The sequence below is a fragment of the Vulpes vulpes genome, chromosome 12 (genome assembly GCF_048418805.1).
Source record: "Vulpes vulpes isolate BD-2025 chromosome 12, VulVul3, whole genome shotgun sequence".
In the NCBI taxonomy this organism is placed as follows: domain Eukaryota; kingdom Metazoa; phylum Chordata; class Mammalia; order Carnivora; family Canidae; genus Vulpes; species Vulpes vulpes.
In genome coordinates this window covers 176,868,337-176,879,789 of record NC_132791.1, presented here as the reverse complement: position 1 = coordinate 176,879,789, position 11,453 = coordinate 176,868,337, and the positions used below count along the sequence as shown (strand labels likewise).

The 11,453-nt window shown below is 49.1% G+C and overlaps 1 protein-coding gene across 4 annotated transcripts in view; it reads right to left on the bottom strand.

The window, feature by feature from the left end:
• Nucleotides 1-278: 278 nt before the first annotated feature.
• The window catches only part of CFDP1 (craniofacial development protein 1), a 137,477-nt gene continuing 126,302 nt past the window's right edge, over nt 279-11,453 (bottom strand). For 2 of the 4 annotated variants that reach the window (XM_072731511.1, XM_072731514.1), the window contains one exon: nt 279-429. In XM_072731511.1, coding sequence (XP_072587612.1) covers nt 294-429 — 136 coding nt within the window. In that variant the 3' untranslated portion in view covers nt 279-293. Of the gene's footprint in view, nt 430-7,738; nt 8,547-11,453 lie in introns of those variants that run through there. The other 2 variants (XM_025993061.2, XM_025993060.2) reach the window with 1 other exon arrangement.

Sequence of the window (11,453 nt, the reverse complement as noted above, 5' to 3'; positions counted from 1 at the left end):
GGAAGTTTAAAACCTCTACTTACAGGAGTGGTGTTGCTGGTGACCAGGCCCCATCCTGAAACTATCTAGGGCTCCCTGAGGAATCTTCTCATTAGCATACAAATCCCAAGGGCTTTAGGAACCCAGAACTGCACAAAAAACAAATATTTATTTATTTTTTAATTAGTTAATTTTTTTTATTATACCATGTGAGCTATTTGCAGTTTTGTGGAAAACACTTGCATTGCAAAGACAAGAGGCTTCCGCAAAATGACGCTTCTCATCATCTCCAGCTCCAGCTGTCCGCAGCAGTCTCACAGGCACACACAGGTTGCACTGTTGGTGCAGGAAGGCTGGGGGTAGATGAGTGGGGATGGGACCTTAACCTCAAATTCAAAGGTCCCATGATGGAGCTCAAGGGCAGACTGGTAACAGAACTGTGGGGTCCAGCTTGAGACAAGTAAAGGCAAAGGAAAAGGAAATCTCCATGAGGTGGCTGGGACAGAGGGTTGTCCCTGCCCTAGAAGCCATTCTCTGGGCCCCAAAGAGCCTCAGACTTAGAAATAATGCAGCAATGTTAGGGTAGAAAAGGGAAGGCCAAAGAGAGCAGAGCAGCTGGGCAGCAACCCTCCACACGCTGAGGATTCTGGCCACCCCTCCCTCTGAAAAGGCACCCACCCCTGCGGCCCAAGGGCCCTGAGGACAGCTGAGGATGCTGGGCAGAGTTTGAAGATGGGCAGCTCCATAACTAGAAAACCCACACATTGGGGATCCCTGGGTGGCTCAGTGGTTTAGTGCCTGCCTTCGGCCCGGGGCGTGATCCTGGAGTCCCGGGATCGAGTCCCACATCAGGCTCCCTGCATGGAGCCTGCTTCTCCCTCTGCCTGTGTCTCTGCCTGTCTTTCTCTCTCTGTGTCTCTCATGAATAAATAAATAAAATATGTAAAAAAAAAAACCAACAAAAAACAAAAAAACAACACACATTATAATTCATTTTGGTATTTTCACATTTTAACCTTGTTTATCTGGGTCAGGGACCATTTATTTGCATCTAACAAGTCGAGGCCCACTGAAGCATCTTTCTAACATATGGTCTGTGTCCTGTCTGCGCATCTGTCAAGGCCATGTGGGCAAGGGGAAGGCTGACTCAGCAGTCCTGGAACCACTGGCTGTGCTGGGAGGGGGCACATGGCCTAGCACAGACCCTTTAGTTTCCCAGCCACCCAACATGCTCTACAGAGAAAGGGACATGGGGGGGGGGGGCACCTGGTAGTTCGCCTGAGTGAGTCCCTCATCTCCTGGGGAAATGAGGAGCCATTTGGGAAGATCATTCTGGAATGCCTGCTAGCCCAGCAGTGAAAGTTCACTGCTAGGGATGCAGTGAAAGTTCCTTGATGGCCAGCAAGCTCATCACCATGGCAACCCCTGCATCCCTGTGCTGCCCATCCCTTGGACATCTCTTTGTGAGACGGACAGGGGTGATGCAAGTTTAAATGTGAGCTTGTGGGACACCTGGGTGGCTCAGTCAGTGAAGCACCTGCCTTTGGCTCGGGTCATGATCCGGGGGTCCTGGGATTGAGCCCTCTGCTCGGTTCCCTGCTTCTCTGCTATTCCTCCTGCTTGTGCTCTCTGGCTCTGTCAAATAAATAAAATCTTTCTAAAAAAATGTGAGCTTGTCTTTTTTTTTTTTTTTTGTCTTGAAATACTTCAGAAAATAAAGGCATAATGAATAATATAAGAAATGTGTGTAAAAAAAAAAATGTGTCAGCTCCCAATTTAAGATATAAAACCACATCTGTAAATGAAGCTCCTTTTCTTTCTCTGACCCATGACCTAACCCATGAGAGGTAACCACTATGCTGAGTTTACTGTCTATCACCCATTCATTATACATAATTATATTTACATATATAATGATATACTCCTTCTACTCCTTCTATATTCAGTTAAGATTCACATAACATAAAACCAACCATTTTAGTTTATTTTTTAAAAGATTTTTATTTATTCATGAGAGATAGAGAGGCAGAGACAGGCGGAGGAAGGAAAAGCAGGCTCCATGCAGGGAGCCCGATGTGGGACTCGATCCCGGGACTCCGGGATCACGCCCTGAGCTGAAGGCAGATGCTCAACTGCTGAGCCACCCAGGCATCCCCCAAACCAACCATTTTAAAGTGTAAAATTCAGTCTATCTGCAGTGTTGGGCAACCATCACCTTCAGGTTCATGTTTTTGAACTTGTGTAACTGGGATCCTATGTTAGGACTTGCTGCTTGCTTTTTGCATCATTATTGCTTATGAGGCTCATCTGTGCTGATGCATGCAGCCCTCCTCATTCGGCTAACTGCTGTGCTGTCCTGTGCTGTGTGACTATTTCACAATCGATCCTTTCTCCTGATGGGTACTGGGTAGATTCCAGGTTTTTACGATCGCCAATAAGCCTGTCTCCTTGCACGGCTTCTCCAGGATGTCAAGCCAGGAGTAAAGTTGCTGCGTCATGGGCTGAGGACAGTTCCAGATTACACATCCTCAAAGTGCTAATTTATATTCACATAAGCCTGTCTTGGGGAGCTGGGGGCCAGGCAAGCAATTTAATTATAGTAACCTAACACATGGATAGTGTACTTCAGTTAACGAAACACCCTGAGGTAGGCTGAGCGGTATTCTCCATTCTCAGCAACCTTCTGAACAAGGTATCCGGGACGCAGAAGGACTCCATCCGGATCACAGCACAGTTAAGATTGGAGAGAAGAGGCAGGACAACCCGTGTGTCACACTAGGATGGTGTTCTTACGCAATGTTAATTTCTCCGCACGCCCTCCCTACCACCTTGTACTCAAGCATAGGTCACAGTCTACCCCATCAGCTGAGGTGACAACACAATGAAAGCTGGCTGGCAGACCATGGAGAGGAGACCCTGAAAGACGGTCTCTGTGGTTTGGGCCATTCCCGGCTGCAGGGAAGCAGGTCAGAATCTTCTGGACTCACACATTCCACCTTCCTCGGGGTGGTCGACTTGCCTGTGCACCAAGATCGAATCTGATAGTATTCTGGGATCTAAGCTGCCTTAGGAGGGCACGAAAAAAAGAAAAGGCTTTACAGAAAAGTCCAGGGGAGGAACTGCAAACACCCCTAGCGAAGGAGGTACAGCGTGAGAGGCACTTAGGTATCTTAACTCTCCAAGGAGCCGGCAACTGGACACCGCCCCCTCCTCCCCGCACTCCCTGGAACTGGCCGCGTCCCAAAGGAGGGCAACACCGTGTACCTTGCTTAGCACAGAAACCTGGTTCTAGAGCACAGCTTATGCCTCAGTGACGCTTCACCAGAGACTGTGTGAACAAGGCCCGGGGGCCTGGGTGAGGCGCTCCTGCCATTGCAGAGTGGTTGGGCCGCTGCCCCAGAGCAGTGGCAGGACTGGGAAGAGCTGTGCCCACAGCTGGGGTGGACTTCTGCCACAAGCTCTGGGCCCTGCGAGTGCCAGCTGTCATTCTCCAACAGCAAGCTTCTCCTCATCTCGGGTTCACCCGTCCCCCTGCACTCAGCACTGCGCTGGGATCCAGAGGGGGAAAGGCGGTCCACTTTTGCCTTCCCCGCCCCCACCCGACCCTCCAGGCACAAGGTGGAGGTGTGATCACTGGTGGTTTCACAGTCTGACCTCAGGCAAGTTTCCTCAGCTGAAACATGAGGGGCATCTGACAGATGGCACACGAGGAAGTGGGACCACTGCACCACTTGCCTGCCAGGGCTCCCATCCCAGGGCCTCCCGGCAGCTCCCGCGGCTACAGCTCCCTTGAGTTCTTCTCACCACCCTCCTCCCTTCTTCCCTGGAGACCATCGCTGAGCTCCTAATTAGAGCACCGAGTTCCTCAGCAAATGGGTGAGCAGAATCGCAGAAGGAAGCTCATTATTCTTTGACCTTACACTATTTGGGGGCAGTTTTTTCAGCAATGAGAAGACATCCAATGCCCTGGAAATCTGACACACCCATGTGGGACAAGGAGAAGACAAAGACTCATGGCACGGAGGATGGGGGCAGGAAACAACTTTTGGGGACTCTCTGCACTTTGCGCTTGGGCCGTACTCATCATTCACACAATAGACCTGGCCCAAGGGCCTGGAGGCAAAGTGCATGGTGCCCCAGCCCAACTGCCTCTCAGCACTGACTCAGCCACTCCACTTGCCCACTCCTGACTCCCGGATAAAGGGAAATCAACAACAGCAACAACAACAACAACAACAACAACAACAACAAAAAGAAAAGAAAAGAAAAGAAAGAAAAGAAAAGAAAAGAAAAGAAAGAAAAGAAAAGAAAAGAAAAGAAAAGAAAAGAAAAGAAGAAAAGAAAAGAAAAGAAAATCATTTCCCTTAGGAGTTGGGAACAATAGTTTTCACTAAATGTAGATGTGAAGAGCCAGTTAAAATACTATCCACTTGTTCTTAAAAACTGGGCTAGATGGTGTCTGCCATGGTTCAAATAGGACCAATGGAAAAGGGGACTCTCGGCTAAACGTGGTCACACCTCTGCAAGCCCCACCACCCAGCCTGGTCTCAGTGGGCCCACCAGGAAAGGCCGGGCATTCACTGAGGCAGCTCTCAGGTCACTGAGAGTGAGGTAGGTAGAGGGGGGACAGGTGGCAACACTGGCTGGGAAGGAAGGTCCTCCCAGCCCTGACAGACAGGGTCAGGCAGGAGCACAGCCCACCACCCAAGAAGGCCCAAGGGTGGTCTCAGGAGACCCGAGGCCCACCCCACCCAGCAGCCACAGCACCCAGCACCCTGTTCATCATCAGGCAGGGCTAGGAAGACTCCCGTATCCTGCGGCCTGGTTTACACTTAGCAGTCATTCATGTGCCTGCCCTGGCACCAGTCTTGCTGGCTGGTTCCTGTCCCTGGGAACTGAGCCACAACAGTAAGAGAACACAGGGGGTGAGGAGGTCCACAAGATGAGACAAAACGCAACTTGCAAAGACTGGTTCCAAGTTGTTACAACAAGCACAGGATCTGGGGAGGCGGGGAGCACCTCCTCGTAGACCAGAGGTTCCCTGCCACTACATTCCTGGCCACTGTCAGACCTGCAGAGTGGGAGTGGGTCTCTGGGAGGCTGCCCGTTCTGTCCTAGAACAGCTGACACACTTCTTAGTCCTTTCCTTTAAACAGCTCCATTCTGTCTCTCTGGCATGATTAAAAAAAGAACAATTCACGATCAATAACAAATCCAAATAGAAGTAGAGATAATAGTGTGAAGGACTTGCTGGATTCCTCAGGTAGATTCAACAATTATCAATACATGGCCCATCTCTCCTCCCACTCCTTGGTGACAATTTAAAGGACCAAATGGAGACAAGTCTGTAGATTTATGACAAAGAATTGAGTGTTCAGGTACCACTGTTTGGCTGACCTATTACCCACTTTTTTTTTTTTTTTTAAAGATTTTATTTATTCATGAGAGACACAGAGAGAAAGGCAGAGACATAGGCAGAGGGAGAAGCAGGCTCCCCACAAGGAGTCCATGCAGGATCCAATCCTCGGACTCCAGGATCACACCTTGAGCCAAAGGCTGACGCTCAACCACTGAGCCACCCAGGCGTCCCCCTATCACCTATTCCTAATTCCACTCCCCATCTCCCACGGCAAGTTTTTTCAGCCTCCCCTCCAGCTGGGGGCAGGCAGATGATCCAGCAAAGGCCAATGAGATGTATGTAAGAGCCAGCTTTGAAGCTGCTTTTAAGTCTCACTGTAGGATGATACATGTGTGCACATAGATACACACGTGCATAGGTATTAGCCAGAAGAAGTGGCTTCATCAATATTATGAACTTAGTTTAATATAAGTCACTTAAAAATTTATTTTTTAAAGATTTTATTATTTTGAGAGAGAGAGAGAGAGAGAGAGAACACACAGGGACAAAGAGAGGGAAAAAGCAGGCTGCCCGCTGAGCAGGGAGCCTGATGTGGGGCTCAATCCCAGGACCCTGGGATCATGACCCAGGCAGAAGGCACTCAACTGACTGAGCCACCCAGACGCCCCTTAAATATTTTAAAGTAATCTCTACATTCAACCTGGAGCTCGATCTTAGAACCTGAGATCAAGAGTCACATGTACTAACTGAGTCAGCCAAACGCCCCAATGCAGGTGGCTTTTAAAGAGGTTCTATGGAGGCAGCTGAAAGGCAAATGAAATTATTTGAACTGTGCAAGTCTGGGAACACTGAAGTAAGGGTGCACAAAGTTGGGAGGAAGGGCTTCTGTAACAGGAATGGTGTAAACAGCTACACACTCCTTGACAAGCTGCCAGATTCTGCCAAAAGGGGCTAGACTTGAAGGGCTTTTTATTTTACTGGCTGTGTGGAGTTTATGTTCCACTTGGTGCAAGGCACACGGTGAGGGTGTCAGGATAGCTTGCATGTGGCTTGGATAGTAAAGAGTGGGGTTCTCTCAACTTCCTTTTTGGTGTTTTGCTCTTTTGATATAAAAGAACCCAACTGCTTCTGCTTGCAGCAGCCTGCCTAGTCTATAGGGGAGGAGAGGGAGAGACTCTGATGAGCCTAGCACTTTCTGAAGTCTGGTGGCTGGTGGCAGCCACTCAGGACGGGGGCCCAGTCCTAGTTTTGGCAGACTGGCCACTAGGCTGCTTCCCGAAGGGCTTTCTGTAAGAGATGCATGGATGTGTAAAAAGTCACTGAGTGGAGATCAGATGTGTACAGTGAACCTGCTGGGAAAAGATCCACTAACTCAAAAGCAGCAGAAAGGAACTAACCTTTGCACAGCTGTAAATTTAATCCAATGCAGGGCACAGGAGAGAAGCCTGTGTTGAGGGCTGGGAACAGAAACTGAAGTGCAAATGCACACGCTGCAGTGCTCACTGATTTTTCCAATTTCTCTCCACATACCTTGGAGCAAACCCACCTGTGTGAAGAACCCAGCATGCTCTTGCAGCTGCTGTCCTGATCTTGTAGGCTTCAAAGGCATGAAGATTTGCTAAAGAAGAAAACCCCTAACTTATGATGGGCTCAGCACCACTTATTCTGTGGGATTCCAGATCGTTTCTCAAACCAGACGAGGAGCCGGCTCATATATGGCTGCCGTAGTATGAAGAACTGTGTGAGAGAGCCAGCGCTAGAGGCCCTCAGGACTCAGAAGGGAAGAGGTGGTAAACAGAGGGTGATGCCCAGAGGCTGACATGTGGCAGGACTGGCATCATCTCAGTCTCAGCTGTGGCTCCTGAGGGTCTGGATGCACTTGCCCTAAGTGGAGCGCTGTCTTGTCTTACCTTAGAGGGCTTTCCTGTTACTCCTGTATCACTGTGCAGGACTGTACTGAGGCCTTACAGGCCATCTGTAAGCCCTCAAAGGGCTTCTATTACCACTTTTAAAATCCTTTATCAGAGTGGATGTGAACAGACAATGTGTTCAAACATAGCCAGTAAACTACCTTTCTGAGTAATCAGGTCCATGACCCCATAACCATGTAGTATCGAGGATCAGGTCTTGGTTGCCATGATCTTCTTCCCATGAATTCAAGGACTGGATGGGGGACTCCAGGTATATCATTAGCTTGTCTCAACCATATAAGGTACTGGTGTTACTTGTACCATTTACACACCAGGAAACAAAGCCTCAGAAAGCCAAGCTGTGGTCAAGGTCACACTGGCTACACGTCCAGACAGGCACTGGCTTCCAGTCTTTGGAACTCTACCTTCCCCTTAACCTGTCCATATTGCTCAGGACACCCAGACACACACACACCCCAAAAGCAAATTGTGGGGTTTTACTGCTTTATTACTACGAAGTTTGGAATTTAAATTTTCCTACTGAGTATAAAAAAGAGTCTTTCAGAGTCTTTGACAAACAAAAAGAATTACTGAGGTGGGAGCACATCTTAAACTGACTTGAACTCTGGGAAGAGGAAAAAGGCCAAAGGGGGGAAAACATCCCTAATTCAGCAATAATGCATGCTTATTTTCAGCCTGACCTTACACCAGTGAATAAGAATCCCATTTAGGAGAGAGGAAGAGATTAGGAGAGAAGTAGCAGCGGAACAAGAACAAAACTGCCAAGGACTTGGCATTCTACCCACATTAGTGAGCAGTTCTCCCTGGGTCTCTGGGGCAAGGCCGACTTCAGAAAGAGCCCAGAAACGCACCCTCGGGCTGCTCAGCTCTCCACCCCAGGGCCAGCCCAGGCAGGCCTGGCTGGTGGCCTTTGGAGAATAAAGGGAAGGCCAGTGGTGCCCTCATCTTCACCAGCCTCTCATCTCGCAGGACCAACTTTTATTTTTATTTTTTTTAAGGACAAACTTTTAAAAGTAAAATGAATGAAACACGTGAGATAGATCAAGATACAAAGACAGAAATCCAACGTAGAAAAAGAGACCTTGGTGGGAACAGCTGATGAGAAACACTGGAGACATTTCACAGATGCACCAGAAGCTCACATTGTAAACAGGATTAAGCTGTTGTTGATTCCCCCCCCATAACATCAGGGTTTCATTTTGCTCAGCCTGAGGTCTCGCTCGATTTCAAACTGCCTGTGGTCCACTCGGTCTAGAAAAGCCTTCCTTTCAATGTACCTAGAAGAAAATACAAAAGGTTTGTCAGCAGACTCCTGCAGGAGCACAGCGCCCCCCACCCACGGAGGTGTGAACTGTCCACCGGCAGGATCACTAGCTTACAGCGAATACAAGTAGATGACCACAGTTGCTGACCACAGTGACCACCCACGACTCACTCAGTAATATCCAAACCACTCATATTTGGTCTAAACAATGATGCTTCTGGTTCAGATGTCACTGAAAGTAAAACGAAAAGGAGAAAGCAACAACCTATCCTGGGTTCAAACACTGCTGTTCTGTAACAAGGTTTTAGGGACAGAAGCACATAGGCTTAGTCAGGCATGGGTTCAGTGGGTAGCTAGCTCTGTTTCACATTAGCTAGGCTGCACTGGCCAAGGACTGAACATCTCCGAGCCTCATTTTTCTCAACAGCAAAATAGCGATGCCGTATTTCCCGGTCTTAGTAGTGTGTGGAGTTGGGGGGCCAGGGAAAGCTATGCGTCCTGCATATGTACTATACATCCAACTGTGGGAAAAAGGTGCATCTGAAAACGGGAGAAACAGGGTCTTTGTAGAAACTACTTCCTGGGGCTGCAGGGAAGCTTCAAGTGGGCACATAGAGCACTCCCTTTCAAGGGGTTCCACTGTCTTCAGTGCCCTCCTCTTCCTTCCCCTGCCGTTCTCGGGTGTCCTCTGCCCACTCCGGTCCAAAATGCCTCCCTGAGGTCTCTCTAAGGGAATGAGAGCAACAGCAGCCACCCATAGTCCACATCCAGGGCCCCTCACAAGGTCGGGGCTCTGTGCCCTAACGGGGGTCAAGTTTCACAGACATGGCTCCCCCAGGTCCTCATTGGGCAGGGCGGGATGGGAAGGAAGCGCAGGGCAGAAGTGGGCAGGGAAGGAGGAGTGGCTGGCGGCTTAATGAGACACAGCTGCATTTTAATGCACCTTGACGCCATAAAGTGGGTCGTGTCTCGCCTGGAGGAGGGGATCTCTGCTGCTAATTAATCTACCGAGAGAGCAAAACTGTCATTGAAAATAGGAGACATAATTGAATCTCTGTACTAATTTTTCTTTTGTTGCACTGTATAAAATGTGCATCTGTCATCACAAAGTCATTATGTTTAGGACAAGAACATTACCAGGTTCAGGAGTCTGTGTTCCCTTGCAGAGCTGGGGCACTGCATGCCCTGCTGTGGCACCCTGCTGCAGCCCATTCCCATACCTTCCTGCAGAGGCCCAGGTGGCTCTGAGTTCAAACCCTGACTGTCACTTGCTAGCTGTGTGACTCTGGTAAACCACCTAATTTTGTCAATCTTGTTTCCTAATCTAACAAGAAAGAAAAATGAATTCTGGGCTGCTTTGTGGACTGAATGAAAGAGTGTTCATAAAATGCTTTAGCAGAGCAGGTGCTCAAGAAAATGGCAGCTAATGCCACCAACGTTTTGAGAGGCCAGCTTCTGCCAGGGTCCCGAAGGACAACAGATCTAAAAGGGGAGCAGTCAGGTCTCTTGATGGGTATTATCAGCAACTAGGTCAGGGATCAGGAACTAAGCTATTGACTCTACACCACCAACCAGAGGCCAGAATGATTGGAAATAACAGTAGGGCCTGCTCCTCGGTTTGACATAACCCCTCCAGATCAGACCATCAGATTTAGTGAGTGAAACACAGGATGCCTGGCTATGTGTGTTATGGCCAGATACGGCTGTATCTGGATTTCAGATTCCTTGGCAGACAGGAAAGCCACAGACACTGTGGACCCCCTTTTGATAAAGAAGAAGACAAGCTGGCCTTCCACCGATCACCAAGGGGCCCTCAATTCTCCAGAGGGGATGCTAACCAAAATTGACCAAAGGACTCTGCCATGGCTCAACCATCATTCCCACCACCCCCCGGCCTGCCCACCCCAGCTTAGCTGAACAGCCCTGGGTGAAGACGGAGATGGGAATCAGTATTTTGACAGCCCTAACTATCCCCTGATGCTCAGCAGGAAAAAAAAAGGGTGCACACCCGGGCTACAGGAGAATTTAGGGCATATCTCCAGAGAGCCGTTACCCAGTGCTGTCAGAGAAGGAAGAGGAAGTGTGTGGGCTTGAGCATTTGTGGTCTTCTCAATTTTCCTTTAAAGAGGAAGTGATACTTAAATTAGGATGCTCACTGAGCATGACTGATGGCCTTGCAGGTTCCCTGAAGCTGTGCTGGGTCCAGCTGACTTTGAGACTCTCAAGAGTAAAGGCAGGCTGGGCACTTCACAGGCAGGTGCAGGCAGAGCTCAGGTTTAGGGAAGGGTTCAGGCAGCCAAGAGGGGCACAGGTGCAGAACGCAACTGAATTCTCAAGGGCAACCCAGACAAAGGCCATCAAGGCAGGCCTGGCGACTTCATTTCCCCATTTACAGCCATCTGCAGCTGCTAACAGGATCCAGCCAAGAGCTGGCCAGGAACAAAACTTCTATTGGATATGGACCACCCCTCTCCCCAAGAGACAGGAAAGGTGCTGAGGATGAGAGCGGGTCTGATATTTACTATTTGACTTTGGGCAAGATATTTAATTTCTCTGCCTTATTTTTCTTCACTGTAAAACAGGAATAAAGATTGTAATGCCCCTCTGACAATGCAGTGAGCCTTTGAGAAGTGCTTTGTAATAATAAAACAAAGAACAACTGAGCATTGAGAGGTGACTGTACCACTACAAAGCCTCAGAACCTGGGACAGCTGGAACAGGGGCCAAGAGACCAAATGCCCCAGAAGAGCAAGGGTTTCTGGGGAACGCTGCCTCCTCCATGGGGTCCCACGTAGATGGCCTATTTAAACTGAACTTCAGGAAGTTTTCAGGCACAGTAAGCTGGTTAGAATCCCAGAACACAGCCACCAGCAGACAAGTGAAATAGTGTTTTTCTGGTCTGCGCCCAGCACTCCTGGGG